Here is a 17,334-nt window from a genome sequence, read left to right as displayed (position 1 = left end):
TCAATTCCCCTTTTAGCTATTTTCACTTTCAACCTATTGCAACTGCCTTACCTTTTTCTATGCCTTAGGTGAGACAACAGGGTGGGGATTGTATTAGGTTAGCGCAGTCATGGACCTCATTAAATGCAGAGGGGAGAAAGCAGTATATCAATCTGACAAATCCTCCCAATAACTATCAAAATTAGGAACTTACTGACATTTATCAGTGACTAATGCTAGATGGACTGTGGCAGTAGTACTACCTGTATCACTTACTCTAAGGTTTTTCTTCCTAAAATTGGATCCAGAGAACTTTCAGTATTATTCTTGACACGGTCACCTCAACAGCAGAAAACTCTACAGCCCTTGCCATTATGTAGCAGTCTCCCTACTTCAATTTCTCTTTTGTTTGGTTGTGTCTCATGCAAGGGTGTAGATTGACAGGCAAAATCAGTTCTTCAGCACCTGTGTAACTCGTCACTCAATGCAAGAGCCCGAACACAAACATCGGGTGCCAGGTTGTGGACAATCCATATGAAACAAGAGATTAATTCACCCCTCCCTTCAGTATGTCCTGGGAGCTCAGTGGGAAATTTGGTTGATTTCTCTCTCCTCTATCTAGCCCACAGACATGGAAGACAATTGTGAAAACAAAATAGCATTGACATTCATGCAATATTGGAATTCTAGTCAGTCAACTCTGAACAATAAAATAAAAATATTATATTTTTCAATTAGAAAATTTTCAAAAGATAAAGCTCTACTCACCTTCTTCCAGTCATGACTGCTGACTCGTGAATCTGTTTCAAAAACAGAAAGTTAGATAATCCTCACCTTAATTTAAAAGTGAACCAGTTGGCAAGGGACAACATATCATTTGAAAGTTTGCCACGTAAAAGGTTTTATTAATCCAGAAAAAAAGGCTGATTCAATAACTTACGATGATTCCTTTAAAATCTAATTTGAAATTTACAATATATGCAAATGAAAGAAAAACAAACTTTCACTCAGCTAGGACCTTGCATGATTTCAGGCTGTCCAATGATGAATAATTTTATAGTCTATGACTAATAAATGAGATTTATTTATTTTCCATTTATTAATTTTTTAATTCACTCATGAGACATGTCCATCCCAGTTGCCTGCAGAAGGAAATGGTGAATTGCCTTCTTGAACTAGATGCATCTACTATGCTGTCAGGAAGTGAGTTCTAAGATTTTGACCCAGTGACAGTGAAGGAACAATGATATAATTTCAAGTCAGTATGGCATATGACTTGGAGGTGAATTTGTGGCATTCCCATGCATTTGCTGGTCTTATCTTTCTAGGTGGTACAGATTGGTGAATTGGGAGATACTGTTGAAGGAGCGTGGGCGAGTTGCTGCAGCGCATCTTATAGATGGTAAACACTGCTGCCACCAGATTTTGATACTAAAGGAAGAAATTCTTGAAGGTGATGAATGGGGTGCCAATCAACTAGGTTGCTTTGTTCTGGATGGCAATGATCTTCTTAAGTGTTCAAACTTGGGCGGCACGGTGGCACAGTGGTTAGCACTGCTGCCTCACAGCGCCTGAGACCCGGGTTCAATTCCCACCTCAGGCGACTGACTGTGTGGAGTTTGCACGTTCTCCCCGTGTCTGCGTGGGTTTCCTCCGGGTGCTCCGGTTTCCTCCCACAGTCCAAAGATGTGCAGGCCAGGTGAATTGGCCATGCTAAAATTGCCCATAGTGTTAGGTAAGGGATAAATGTAGATGTAGGGGTATGGGTGGGTTACGCTTCGGCGGGGCGGTGTGGACTTGTTGGGCCGAAGGGCCTGTTTCCACACTGTAAGTAATCTAAATCTAATCTAATCTAAACTTCACCCATCCAGGCAAGTGGACATTCCCGCGACTTGCATCTTGTAGATGATGGACAGGCACTTGGGACACAGGAGGCAAATTATTTGCCACACAATTTCTAGCATCTGACCTGCTTTTGTAGGCACATTATTTATAATAATCTAGTTCAGGTTCTGGTCAAATGGTGCCCTCCAGGATGTTGCTAATGGGCGATTCAGCAATAATAGCTTTGTTGAACATCGAGGGGAGATAGTTACGAGATTCTCTTGTTGGAGATGGTTATTGCCTGGCACTAATATTACTTGACACTTATCAGCCCAAGCCTGGTTGTTGACCAGGTCATGCTGTGTGTGGACATAGATGGCCGTCAGTATCTCAGGAGAACCTAATACTGGTATGAGCATATGAGAGAGCTCATAGTGGAGCAAATGTTATGCCCTGTTTTTAAGTACGACAGTCATTATACTTTAGAATTATGTGCAACATGTGTATAAATGTATTATAACAGCAGTATAAATTATCAGGCCACACAGCTACCTTGAGAGGACTTCCTGAATTTCAACAATGCGAGCTCACCTTTGAAGTCCCTCAGGTATAGAAATCTCCAAAGTAGTTGGTCATTGGTTGCTGTGTAAAGATCCCGGCACACCGTTGAAAGAGATAAAATAGAAATCACATCCAGGAGCCTGAAAATTCGCAATTTGAGTTCAAGGGGTAGAACCACAAGACCAAACACATCAGGGAGGTTCAAAGCTGGAAGGATTTAAAACATATCATTTACAAAAAGCTATTTTGTATGCGAAGTAAACCATACTTTGTTGTGTAATTAAAAAAGGCAACCTTTGATTCCTGATTCCAAACTAAACTATTAAAATACAACAACTTGCACTGAAAAATGCACTTCTAATGTAAAACAAGCAGAAAGGAAAGGCATTTCAATTAAACACTTACAGGCTCTTATTCCCGCTTTCCCTGGACCGCTAGGTTTACTCCAGATTTAACAATCCAAGGCAGTTCTAACAAAAGAATGCACTCAATGCCCTTTACTAATGCAATGTCAAGTAGAAATAATACTGCAAAGAAATCTTACCAATACAATCCTTACAATCACAAGTGAACCCCTATACATGGACTTGTCTGACGATCTGTCTCAACTTCTAGTCGTTGATCAATTGATGTCCCTGAGCTAGCTAAAGCTTAACTGTGAGGTAAGCTGTTTTGTGTTTTTTTTCCAATACAAAATTGCTGGAAACTTTACACCCTATCCAGTCTTCAGCAAATTATCAGTTTAACAACTGGCAAATGTCACTAATGTATCAATGCTTTTCACGTCAGTTTGATCAATTAATTAAGACTAAAACTTAGCTTGTGCCTGTTGCGCTCACTTTTATGTCATCTAATCAACTGTATATCTAAACAGCACAATGACAATCACAAATTCAGCTGATAAATAGTCCATATTACCACACCTAATTCACTACTTTAAAAAAATCTTCAGATTTTCAATAGTAACAATGACACTTCAGTCTATTACTGCATGAGTAAAAGGTTTGATATAAACAACCACATTCCTTTAGCCAGACAAAAACACTTCAAAATCCCGGCGATCTTTTCAATTATTAAGTCACCACCAGGCTTCATAGATCTCTCCTTTTCATTTAAGTTCATTTCAACCAACCCAGCAAATTTTGGGTTAATATTTAATGCATTCCAGAAATATGAAAGCCAGTGGATAAATCTATATGAAATTAATATTTCTGAATAATAGAGCAGTTTGTAAATTGAGAGCATTCCCTGAATAACAATGCTTCTATTTGTTTTAATGTGGTTACTGAGCATGCGGAATCTTCTTACCATTCTTACTAATAAGGCTCCCTCCGCGATCTAGAATTAGAATCAGAATTAGAATCCTACAGTGTGGAAACTGGCCTTTGGCTCAACAAGTCCACACTGACCCTCTGAAGAGTAATCCACCCAGACCCATTTACCTCTGACTAATGCACCTAACACTATGGTCAATTTAGCATGGCCAATTCACCTGACCCGCATATCTTTGGATTGTGGGAGGAAACCAGAGCACCGGGAGGAGACCCAGGCAGACTCGGAGAGAATGTGCCCTTGTTATATATTTTCTTATGGGAAAATTGTGTCCATTCAACATATCTTTAATTACCACTGTATTTTTTGGGAACGTTAAATAAGGAGTTGTGCTATTAATTTAAAATTTAAATCAGTATCATCCACATAACTGTTACACTGTTGTTTCCGCAGAATCATAGATTGAGATAAAATTGAGATTCTTGGTAGAACAGACTTGGTCATATTTGGTCTGGAGGGAAGAATCAGGTTACAAAGCCAGCCATAGGCGACTGAAATTAAAACTAATTCAGTAACTAATTTTCAGACAATTATTTCCCAAGAATCTTATTCAGCTTTCTAAAAATATTATGAATGCTCAATACAAATTAACAGCCCTGTCGCTCATCATTTCCTGCCTCCTCCTTTAATGCTATATCAAGAAGACAGAAAGAGGCCAAGGCACTTACCTTGCCTGGCACAGGCGAGAAGAGGGTACACAAGTTGATCTTTGAACATGCAGGAAAGTTTTTGTAGATCTTTATACAGATTTGCAGCATCTCCCTCTTGCAAAGACAAATAAATATTATTGAAAACAAGTACGGATAATTATTACAGCTGATCTTAAGATTAGACCAGAAATGACATCTCTGTTACATTACCATTAGTGACAGACAGTGATTACACAACACCTATTGTATATAGAAACATCTGTTCAGATGTATTTAGGAAACTATGCTCCATACTAAAACAAAAGGGGAATTTTATATGGAGAAAGAAAAGTATGAGCACACGTAACCTGAAGCAAAATACTGAAAAGGACACAGAATGTTCGAGAGTCATTTAAAAAAACTGACTCTGGGAAAGACCTCCATTTGAAACATGAACCTCTCAAGTACTGATTTACATATTATGCAATTCCAATCTTTAATTTTCTCACACTTTGGAAGGAAGTGAGAAGGGCACGCTCTCAGCAGAAAGCCACATTTTGTGGACTTTTTTGTTTTACCCTATCAGGAATATACCAAAGAAAGGGGTTAAAAACCAACTGCAATGCTAATCTGTGTTCCCTGGTGGAAGAAGGGACTCCAGTGAACTGAAGCTCAAGGATGTTGCCAGGATTGGAATTTTTGAGCTATAGGGAGAGGCTGAACAGGTTGAGGGTGTTTTCCCTGGAGCATCTGAGGCTGAGGGGTGACCTTATAGAGGTTTACAAAATTATGAGGGGCATGGATAGGATAAATAGACAAAGTCTTTTTCCTGGGGTCAGGGAGTCCAGAACTAGAGGGCATAGGTTTAGGGAGAGGGGAGAAAAATATAAAAGAGACCTAAGGGGCAACTTTTTCATACAGAGGATGGTACATGTATGGAATGAGCTGCCAGAGGAAGTGGTGGAGGCTGGTACAATTGCAACATTTAAGAGGCATTTGGATGGGTACATGAATAAGAAGGGTTCGGAGGGATATGGGCCGGGTGCTGGCAGTTGGGACTAGATTGGGTTGGGATATCTGGTCGGCATGGACGGGTTGTACCGAAGGGTCTGTTTCCATGCTTTACATCTCAATGACTCTATGACTCTAAATGCTAGCCTGGATTTGAGTGCTTGTGTGTTACAAAGGGCACAGTCAAATAACCACCAACTAGTCATCCTTGCATTGTAGATAAAACAACTGTCTCTGACTAAGAGAAGCTAATTAACCAGCAAACCAGTCAGAAGGAAACAGGACAAAACTTTTACAGTTAGGTGACATTGTTAAGAATCCTGAATTTGACTGTTCAGATATCAACATTTCACAATCTATTATTTACAAACCACCCAAAGAGACAGATCCATGTCTTTTAACTGTTTTCTTTTTAATTGCATTTACTTCTAATTTGTGTGCGCTCACGCCTGCACTGCACTATTCATTCCTTTTGCATTAAATAAATAACAAACTCACTTTAGTTAACTCAAGGATGCCCAGTTAAATTTGGCTTCTTTTGAAACAAATTCATTTGCTCTAGGTAAAAGGCATCCACAAGGAAGGCATAAGTTAACCTTATTGCAACCAACCAAGGTGGGTGAGTGAATAAAGTAGAGGCCCCATCCTTCCTCGGGAAGCTTAATGGCTTGGGGTATCCACCAGAAACTATAATAACTTGGGGAATCTCTCTTGTGGCTATTCATAGCAACATTCAATGCATGCACATGAATAACACATTAGTCTCAACGTTAAAAATGCACACACTGGTCAGACATCTATGAAGGAGCTCCAAGGCGTTATATAAATCTACTCATGATCCGTTTTGACTGATCTTGTAGTATGCTTTACTGAAGCAAATAACCAAATTTTTAGCTGATGAAACATTCAATCAATAAACATGAAATGATATGCAAGAATCTAATTACTACAGTAGGCTACGTCCTTCCATCTGTGGACTTATGTTAAGTCATACTGGTCTTGAATTTGGTAGTTCCCAGTCAGTATGATTGCAAAGTATAAAAGTCTCTGTAATTTAGCAAAAAATGACAGTCCCATGACCTACTAGAACAGAGTTACATTAATGCGGTTACCAGTATTGTGGATGCTTAGTTTAAAATGTAGATATATTTTTGCCTTTCATAGTAACTATGTCATAGAAATATGCACATTTAAAAAGCTGTAAAAAATTCCAGAACAGAAATTATGAACAGAGCTTACCCAGTCTATTTACATAAACATAGGATGCAGGAAGCAATTGTACTCGCTTTACACTTTTGACATTCTCATTTATCTTCAGCGTGGCTGTCAGAGATAAGGAAAACAGTTGATACAATCAGCAGGTGTTCATGCATTCACAATCAAACTAAAATTCTGAAGGATCTTGTGGAGCTGTGATAGTGTTCCCATCTCAAAGCCAGGAGGTTATAGTTCAAGTCCCACCTGTTGCAGAGGTGGGGGTCATAGAATATCTAAACAAGTTGATATAAAAATATCTAACGCAGAACTCTAGTAATATTTCATCTATGATGGAGAATTTCAATAATAAGCTTAAAGGGCAGCATACTGGAGAATTAATACAACACCATTGAGTGGTGGGATACATGTTCAATTTGAACCCCAAAACTGGTGAGTAGCCAAATCTTAGCTAAACATTATGAAGATTCAGATGCTCATCCAGAATAAAGGAATTTGAGCTTAGCCTTTGGAGTAACTGTCTGTGCAAAAATGGTAAGCAAACCAGAATTGCATTGGCTTTGAAAGCAAAAATCTCTCTTAAGCTAATTATCATGGCACAAGAATGGGAAACAAGGCACAGCTACCAAAGTATACTTATAAACTATTCCCTGGGCAGTCACCATCCACTTTTAAACATTAAAATGGTTCATTTTACCTCTTACATTAACAACACACAAACTTGAATGACATTTCTGTTACCAGCAATCACTCTCTAATGAGTATAATTGCCCACCAGGAAATTCCATGTCATTGGTTATGGATTCTGTGGATCCTTGCATAGCTGATAAGCCTGATCCTAAAACTGCATCTCTCACCACACATTTGACATTTCAGTATTGCATTATTGAAGATGCAGTTTCCAGATATTACAAACTAAGACTCCATCCATCTGTCAAGTAAATACTGAAGAAGGTTTCATTTGACTGTTCAATGTAAAACTCCCAGGCATATGGTACCAAAATAGGTTAACAGGTCAATGTGCTCCCTGCTGTGGGCTCGGTCAGTGTGCACAAATTCACTTGTATTAATATAGGCTTCTCATAACCTCAGTGTCCTAAAATATATTACAAATTCTTCCATGTGAACAAAAATGCTTTGCTAATTTTGCAGAATCTACATGAAGCTCACTTATACAATATCACAGCATCACCCACTTTGTACAAGGATCATAAACTTTAAGCCAATTACATAAGTATGATTGGAGAGTTGACTAAGATTTATGGGCAAATAGATAAAAACATATGGCATTAAAAAAACACTGGAAATCACTTGATTAAAATTTAAGATTTTGTTTAAAGAGTTCGTCCCATTGAAAAACTCAAAGATCCACTTGTGACTTACAAAGGAGGTTAAGGATAGTATTAGATTAAGAGGTTTATAATGTTATAAAGACCAGAAGTAGGTATGAAGATTGGGAGTTTTAACAACCAGTAAAAGGTCAACAAACTTTAAAAAAAGGAAAAAAATGAAATGCAAGAGTAAACAAGCCATGAATATAAAAACTGATTGTAAGATTTACAAATATATGAGGAGAATATAAAGCAAACATTGGTCACTGAAAAGTACTAACAGGAAGAAATCATCATGGGATATGAGGAACTAGGAGAAACTTTGAACAAACATTACGTATCTATCTTACTGAAGGCAAATATATATAACAGAAGTGGAAGGCAAACAAGGGGCTAATCAGTGTGAGGAAATGATGCAATTAATATCAGATAAACATTTAGCAGAAAAAGTCAAGGAACTAAAATCTGACAAATCACAAGGTTCTACATTCTAGGGTTTTCTAAGAGATAGCTGCAGATCTAGTGATGCATTGAGGAGGATTCTCTAAAAATCCTCAAAGTTAGAGCATTTCCAGCAGTTTGAAAGCTGTAAATTTGCTAGTCAAGGCAGACATGATGAGAAGGTGTCGGTGTTGGACAGGGCTGGACAGAGTTAAAAAATCACACAACACCAGGTTATAGTCCAACAAGTTTAATTGGAAGCACTACCTTTCAGAGAGCTGCTCCTATGTCAGGTAGTTAGTGGGGCAGGATCATAGGACAGAATCTATAGCACTAGATCATAGTGTCATGTTTTAGAATGGATTGCAGGTTTTGATTCATTAATATGTAAATCTCAGAACTTCTTCCAAGTCTCATTCCTGAGATAACTTGGGGTTTTAATTTTTAAAAAGGTGACAGCTTGTGCTATGTGATTGTGTCTGATGTGTTTTGTGATTTTTAACACTATTCAATGCAGAAGCAGGAGAGAAAGAGTGTGTTATAGGTCAGTTAGCTTGGCATCAGTCACTGGGAAGATACTGGAACCTAATGCTTGAAGTATTAACAATGCAATTAGATAAGTACAAAATGATTAGAACAAGTCAACACCAAGACAAATCTTTTCAAATTGAAAAGACTATTTGGAAAAAATTGTTAGTGTTTGTTTGCAGATGTAGCTAATGGAATGCATATAATGGGGACAGTAGTGTACTTGGATTTCCAAAGGAATTGAACAAGATGCTTCATAAAATAAAATACACAAAATAAGGGCACATGGAGGTAGGTGTGATATATTAGAACTAGCAGAGGATTGGTAAATAGAAAGCAAAGAAGGCATAAATGAGGCATTCTGAAGAAGATGACAGGCTTTGACTTGTGGACTGTCGCAGGGATCAAAGCTAGGGACCTCAGTTACAACTTCTGCTCCCAACTTAGAAGAAGAGACAAAGTAAATCATCTCAGATTGCTGACGGTACATGGCTGGATGAGAGTGCAAACTGAAGACAGCGCAGATGAAAGGTATACAGGTTATAAAGATTGAGTAAGCAAGTAGAAATGATGTGGGCAAGCACGAGATTTAGTTTGAATTTAAGAGTATTATTCTGTTTTCTATTCTTACAATGAGTGAAACTTTCAAATGTTAATTCTAGAGATGGGTGCACTCTTTCAAAAATGATAAAAATTTAGCATACAGGTACAATAAGAAAAACATTATTGGCCTTATTGCAAAGGAATTGAATAATAAAGAGGTTTTGCTACAATTGTACAGGGCTTTGGTGAGACTACACCTACCGTACAGTGTGCAATTTTGATTTGGACATACTGATTCCACTCTGGGAACTTGGCCTTCATTGAAACATACATTGAATAATTCTTGTAAGATCAAGTAAAAATTTACAATGTTTCATAACAGAGCGAGAGAGAAAAAGTGAAACTAATTTCCATTTAGATCAAAGGTTTGATTGCCTAAACAAATGCGTGTATATCCCAATCAAAAGGTCATACCAGGTAAAACAAAACTATACATCTCATAAACGAATGGAGTGTACTCCTTCCAAAAGGTTAATATGCATTACCATTAACTACAACCAGATTTCCCATTGGGATGCAAGAGAGAGTAGCGGACCCATCTTCACAGAGTGGGTGATTGTACTGTAGTCTATAGACACCTTCATTCTTCCATTTCTCAGGCATTTGGGAAATCTTCAGTCCAGTACCCTATAAAAACACAAGGGTAATACTTGTTGCATATCATAATCATTCCCTTCTCAGAATTCTCACTAAGGTATCAAGTTCAGACCTCAACCAGCATAGGTGTACAAGGATGATTTGGTCTTTTCCCTTTCTGAATAAATATGTCACACTGCTAAGTATGGCAAACTTATAGAACTTTTCCAGAACCTAAGGATTCTTGGAAAATGACCACCAATGCATCCACTATCACAGTAGCTACTTCCTTTAATATCCTAAAATGTATTCCAACAAGTCCCAAGTCAATCCACCACCCATTAATTGAAACAAAAACAGATTCCCCCCTGGAAAAACTCAACAGGTCTGGCATTATCCACAGGAAGGAAGCAAGGTTAATGTTTCATGTCTGGTGTCTCTTCATCAGAATGGCTAGCATCTGGGAAAAATTGGCACTTATGCTGACGACAGGACAGAGAGGTAGGGTAGAGATGGAGCCCAGAGAAAGAGAGAGCGCACTATAGTGATATGAAAGGGCCAGGTTAAAAAAAAAAATTGAGTAACAGGCCAGGATAGAAGTCAAGTTGAATATGTGAGAATAAGAGCTAAGAGGAGGAGGGAATAGGTGAGCTGTACTGAAAGCAACCTGTGTGATAATAGGCCTAAGAGGAAGTGCGCTTGGTTGACTGATCTAAAAGTAATCCATAACATAACGTCTCTGCCCAACTGCTCATCTATCCCCTCCCCCAACTCAACTTCAGCATAAATACCATGTTTTCATAGATGTTGCTAACAGTTCTGATGAAGCAGCACTGGACTCTAAACACTGACGCAGCTTTCTTCCCATGGATGCTGTTAGAACCACTGAGCTTCGCCAGCAGGCTTTGCTTTTGTTTCCAATCTCCAGCATCCACAGTTCTTTGTTTTATCCATTAACTGAACTTCTGCCTGACATCCACTGAAGGTTACATCACAACAACTCATGTGTCAGTGGAAGCCCTTAAATGGATTGTTAACCTCAACTTCAAATTATAACTGCTTCTCCAGCTATATAAACCAAAAAACGTATTTTTTCCCCCAAGAACAACAACTCTGGCTTCTCCAGTGTTTGTACATATCTGATGACTTTAATTACTCGTAACATTCCTGTAAATTTCTTCTACAACCTCGTCAAGACCTTAAAACCCACTTAAGAGTGGTGCCCAGAATTTAATAAAGTGATCCATCTCAAGCATCCAGAGTGTTATGGATCAGGCCAGACCCCCTCAAAACATTTCAAGAAGGCAGCTCAGACCATACCTTTTCTAGTTGTTTTAAGTAGGTATACAATGGATATTCCAGAAGTGATGCAGCTGGCCCAACCATTCAGTTTTAAACAAAACAGAATTTATTTACAGACTACTGAATGAAACACAAACAAACAAGAACCAAAATTAGCGTAACGTAACCTATCTGAAAACCCAACCGAGACAAAAACGCTACTTAACAACGATCTGTTCTGATTTCCTGCAACATCACATAATACCCCCTTGACAAAAAAGTAAAATTGAGCACAGACTCTTACAGGAGAGAGATGTCAGAGAGAGGGGATCAGCATGGAGTTGTTCCCTTAGGTGCCCAGCTAAAACTTGACCAGCAGCTCAAACATATTGTTTGCTAAAACCAAACTGAGAAAAATGCTGAACTGGGAGAACTGACTACTCCTGTTTCATTGTACAGGTGTTTAAAAAAAATGCTTAAAGGCATCTTCAAGTAGATACTTCCAGACATATCGGAACCTCTGCCTTTATGATCCCTCCCGAAGAAAAATAAAGACAAAATAACCTTGTTAAAGGAGCAGTATCATCATACTAGTATTTTATAGCAGTTTAGCATCATGTTAATATACTCTGTTGCTCTTGGGGATTCTTGGCTTTATTAACAGCCTTCTCAACTTGTCTGGTCATTTCAATATTTCAGTACATAGAATGAGGGTCGCTATTTTCAGTTAGGCAAGAACGTTGTGAAATTTAGATCATAATCTAGACTAACCATTTTGTGCAGTAGAGATGGGGCTCACTGTTAAAAGTCATTGCTCTGCAAATAAGTCATGAGTGTGACAGAGTACTTGACGGTAGTTTTTGTCAATATTAAATATCCAGTGGCAAATTTGATGAGTAAGGAATGAGTTCTGGCTAACATTCTTTCCTCAGTTAATATTAAAAATAAACTGGGTTTTATACAAGATTTTGGAGCTCTGGGCCAGAAGGTCTGAGTTCAAATCCCACCTATGCTAGATATTCGTCATGTGTGTCAGGTTGATTAAACATATCTACAGCTCAGTTGTTAGGAGCTCTTGTGACATAGTGTATCAGAAGACCCTGATTCAAAAGTCCCACCTACTCCACACGTGTGTAATAACATCTCCAAACAGTAAATATTTAGAGCCAAATTTTGTTGTTCTGATTTAGTTTAGTTTAATTGGTGGTAGGCTAAGTAAGGAGTTAAATTCTTTCCAAGTTGGGGGTTGGGTCTGGACAGGGACAAGCAGAAACTGATGATTATTCTCTTCTGTAAATTTACAATGAAATGTCTACATTTCTGAAAGTCTTTTTTCTACCCATTTCAATGCATAGATATTGGTGTGGTAAAACTCTCACAACAGACTAAAGCATTTTCACCAATTAATTGCTTCTTAAGTATAGGTACTACAGTTTTATAGACAGACGATAGTCAATGTGCAAATACCGTAGCAGAGATAACCATTTAATCTGCTTTCGGAGGCCTTGATTTGGGGATAAATGTTGGCTACTCTCAGAGAGAATGTCCTTATTCTGAAGTGTATTTTTATATAAAAGAGTACAATAACAATTTTTATATTTGTTTAAGGAAAGGAAAATGGAAGAACAGTTTTCAACATCTTGCAGACTGAATACACTGATAAAAAGCACAGGTATAGGACAATTTTGTGTTGTCAAAGACAAGGACTCATTTTAAACATAGGGAAAAGTTCAGAACAGAATAGGTGATGCACATGGTGAAGATATGGGAAGGTTAACCATGATTCCATTCATCATAAAGCAAATTCATTCTGTTTAGGTCTAAAGCTTCCGATGTTTGGATATCAATGTTGGAACACTGTATATGTGCAGATCATAAAGTGAATTCCAGGTCACTCAGATTGTTTACCTGCGGAATGTATCCTGCCTCTAGCATAAGCAGATGAAGCACCACAATCAAAGCTTCCTTTGGGTTGGTGCACTCAGCAGAATGATAAAGGGTTTCTAATGAATGTGGCACCATTCCATCCATTGCTTCACTGCACAGCATTGGTTCATCTGGATATTTTACTGGGGTGTCTTCAAATGTCATACACATCTCGTCAGGTGATGAATTCTGGACATTTGCTTCGGACTGCTGATGTGCACGAGCATTAATCTGATGACTGGACTCGAGACTATTCCCATCAATCACAAGGTGCTGATTCTGAGCAATATTTGAGTGTGATGGTTTCTCGTTTACATTCAAGTCTGATGTTGATCCAGAGGCAGAAAGAGCAAAGGCATCAGGTAGTATTAAGCAGATCAAATCCCCAGAGACTATTCCTATCGATCTCATTGTTTGCTGGTCATCAGTCAGAACATCTTTCCCATTTAAACTGATGTTGAATTCCGTATCAGAACTTTAAAACAATAGCAGAGAACAATATATAAGTTAAAACAGAGACATAAACCCTTAATTTGCTGCACAAATACAGAAATATTTGCACAAATTCCATTGCAGTTATTAATCCCCTCAAATTAAAGAATATATTTGTTGTGCCTCAAAAAACAATGGCTCTCTAATACATTAATGGTGTGGTGTGGTGTGTATGACAGTATAGATTATTACAAAGTAGTAGTATTGGGTGAAACACAAGTGGCCACACACCGAATTTGCTGCATAATTAGAATTGTTTTGTGTTATATAGCTGCAGCTGACAGTGTTATATAGCAGCATACACTGCCACACTTCGAATTGTATCTTGGCCATATCCAAATCAATAAATATTGCAGAAACTGAAGATGTTCCCTGTTACAAAAACAGCTATTTTGTAATAATAAAAATTAGTCACAGACTGGCACCTATTCTGTGGCTGTCTAAAGTAACAATCAGAGTAGTGGCATTCTCTAAAAGCATGACATTTCCCACTTGGAAAGCCACAGTTGAATCAAAGTAAGATAGTATTACATATGTTACATTAGAGTAGGGAGTGTATGTTGCCACACGCAGGCCTTTACCTCTTCTTTACATTCCTGAAAAAAGATAACTGACCCAAAACTTGATAAACATTCAATAGTGTTGTATTTTAGTATTCAGTCACAATGCACTCCTATCAGTTCGGTTATGTAATCCATTGCATAATCTCAGCCTCGGAACAATGGTACTTGACAATTACTATAAATTTGCTGCTACTCAAAGTGTCTGTGTATGGGCTTTGGTTAAAGATAAGAGCAGGCTTGGCAGTGATGGTCTCCAAGGCTCAAATCTTTGATTAACACTCTTTGTTCATCCAGCCATATAAATGCAAAGTGTCAACTTGGGCAAATTACTGAGGTTTTAATTACCCAGAAACTATCCAGCAGCAGGAACTGGCGTTAAAAAGGATGAGAACAAAAAGAAAATATTGTGTACTCAATTGTGGATGGACCATTGTCTAGAATGTATTAACATAGATGATCAGATATTTATTATCCTTGGTCTAGAATTGTGCATAAAAGTAATGGTTTTTACCCCACTGAAGAGCTTTTTTTTCATACAGTTTCCAAAGTGACCTCCTCTCAAAGTTTTGTTCAATGTCCGCCATTGACAGTTCTGCTTCATTGCACCGATTGAGGAGGATTGATGAGGACAGAGTGGTGGACATGATATATATGGACTTCAGTAAGGCATTTGATAAGGTTTCTCATGGGAAACTGGTTAGCATAGTTAGATCACACTGAATAGAGGGAGAACTAGCTATTTGGATACAGAACTGGATTGAAGGTCAAAGACAGAGGGTGATAGTGGAGGTTGCTTTCCAGACTGGAGGCCTGTGACCAGTGGTGTGCCACAAGGATTGATGCTAGGGTCACTGCTTTACATCATTTATATAAAAGCTTTGGATATGAACGTAGTAAGATTGCAGATGATACTAAAATTGGAGGTGTAGTGGACAAAGAAGAAGATTACCTCAGAGTATAATAGGATCTTGATCAGATGGGCCAATGGGCCGAGGAGTGGTAGATTTATAACTTAAATAAATGTGAGGTGCTGCATTTTGAAAAAGCAAACCAGGGCAGGGTTCATACATTTAATGGTAAGGTCCTCGGGTGTGTTGCTGAGCAAAGATACCTTGGAGTGCAGGTTCATAGCTCCTTGAAAGTGGAGTCACAGCTCGATAGTGAAGGTGGTGTTTGGTATGCTTTTCTTTATTGTTCTGTGCAGAGTGTAGGAGTTGGTAGCTCGTGTTGTGGCTGCACAGGATATTGGTTAGGCCACTATTGGAATACTGCATGCAGTTCTGGTCTCCCTGCCATAGGAAGGATACTGTGATACTTGGTAAAGGTTCAGAAAAGCTTTACAAGGATGTTACCAGGGTTGGAAGGTTTGAGCTAAATAGGGAGAGGCTGAACAAGCTGGGGCAATTATCCCTGGAGCATCAGAGGCTGAGGGGTGACCTGATAGGGGCATGGATAGGATAAATAGACAATGTCTTTTCCCTGGGGTGGGGGGAGTGCAAACCTAGAGGGCATAGGTTTAAGGTGAGAGGGGAAAGATTTAAAAATGATTGAAGGGCAACTTTTATGTGTAGAGGGTGGTGCATGTATGGAATGAGCTGCCAGAAGAAGTGGTGGAGGTTGGTACAATTACAGCAATTTAAAACGCATCTGGATGGGTATATGAATAGGAAAAGTTTAGAGGGATATGGGCCAAGTGCTGGCAAATGGGACTAGATTAATTTACGATATCTGGTCGACATGGATGCGTTGGACCGTAGGGTCTGTTTCCATGCTGTACAATAGTATGTATGACTCAACTGCGCAATCATACTATTCACAATACACTTGCAGGTCCTATGTTTTCAAAATAGTCACATCACATGTCTACTTTACTCATTTCACAATCAATTTCTTCACTTATTCTTTGATCATTTTACCTTAGTTTCTTTTTGCTCACGTAACTTTTTTTTACTTCTTTCCTAAAATCATCATAGCTTATTTGTGGTCTTCTCTTGTATTGTCCTTATATTAAATGTACAAGAGTAGGAGTGTCTCCTGGTCAACCAAGCTTGATACACAGTGGCACCCCATCAAGCTAGACTCAGACTTGCGTATGGTTCCAGGAAAATATAGCTAAGGATACAGACAAGCACATGCTTTGTCTGCATCATTCACCGTTAGTTATGAGAACAGAAACTATTATTTAATGTGTACCTTTTCCTTCAGCTTCATTTTTTTCTCATTATTGTATTATACTGTACCAATCTGCTCCTCCGTGTCTCTGTTGTTAAGGGGGGGGGACGGGGGGGGGCGGCAAGGGGGAGTGTCTATAAAGCAACTCCCAATAAAGTCACTGCTCCTTTCCTGTTTCTGACTTCTACCCATAATGACTGAGGAGGCAAACCCTCCTCCACGACTTTCTTTTCTGCAGCTATTATACTAACACTGATTAGCAATGCCATTCCCCCACCTCTTTTACCTCCCTCCTTATTCCTTTTGAAATATCTAAATCCTGTGCTCAGTTCTGGTTGCCTTATTATAGGAAGGATGTGGAAGCACTGGAGAGAGGGCGCAGAGGAGGTTTACCAGCTGCTGCCTGGACTGGAGGGCAGATCTTATGAAGAAAGGTTGAGGAAGTAGGACTTTTCTCATTGGAGCAAAGGAGGATGAGAGGTGCCTTGATAGAGGTGTACAGGATGTAAAATAAAAGTCACAACACCAGGTTATAGACCAACAGGTTTATTTGGAAGTACAAGCATTTGGAGTGCTGCTCTTTGATCAGATAGCTAGTGGGGCAGGATCATAGAACACAGAATTTATAGCAAAATATCATAGTACCAAGCAACCGATGAGATATATTGAACAAACGTTAAGTCTTTCATCTTTTAGAATGAGTTGCATGAATCCCAGAACTTCTTTCAAGTCACATTCCCAAGATAACTTAAGGTTTTATAAAACAAAAGGTGACATCTCGCTCAGATGATGCTTTAAAGGTGTGAGGTTAGAATCTGTCTGTATTCCAATCTTGAGTCAGACTGGCTGTATTTCCAAAAGTAGGAATTT

The 17,334-nt window shown here is 38.7% G+C and overlaps 1 protein-coding gene across 2 annotated transcripts in view; it reads right to left on the bottom strand.

Moving 5' to 3' along the window:
- Window positions 1-17,334, bottom strand: part of fbxo7 (F-box protein 7) — a 54,622-nt gene that overhangs the window by 7,154 nt on the left and 30,134 nt on the right. For both annotated transcript variants that reach the window (XM_072552173.1, XM_072552175.1), the window contains 6 exons: window positions 13,220-13,712; window positions 9,940-10,081; window positions 6,576-6,659; window positions 4,365-4,460; window positions 2,395-2,571; window positions 748-779 (listed from right to left, as the gene is read on the bottom strand). In XM_072552173.1, the coding sequence (XP_072408274.1) occupies window positions 748-779; window positions 2,395-2,571; window positions 4,365-4,460; window positions 6,576-6,659; window positions 9,940-10,081; window positions 13,220-13,712 (1,024 nt within the window). The remainder of the gene's footprint in view (window positions 1-747; window positions 780-2,394; window positions 2,572-4,364; window positions 4,461-6,575; window positions 6,660-9,939; window positions 10,082-13,219; window positions 13,713-17,334) is intronic.

The sequence above is a fragment of the Chiloscyllium punctatum genome, chromosome 32, assembly GCF_047496795.1.
Source record: "Chiloscyllium punctatum isolate Juve2018m chromosome 32, sChiPun1.3, whole genome shotgun sequence".
NCBI lineage: Eukaryota > Metazoa > Chordata > Chondrichthyes > Orectolobiformes > Hemiscylliidae > Chiloscyllium > Chiloscyllium punctatum.
The sequence above is the reverse complement of the archived record's forward strand: the minus strand, read 5'-3'. Positions and strand labels throughout refer to the sequence as shown.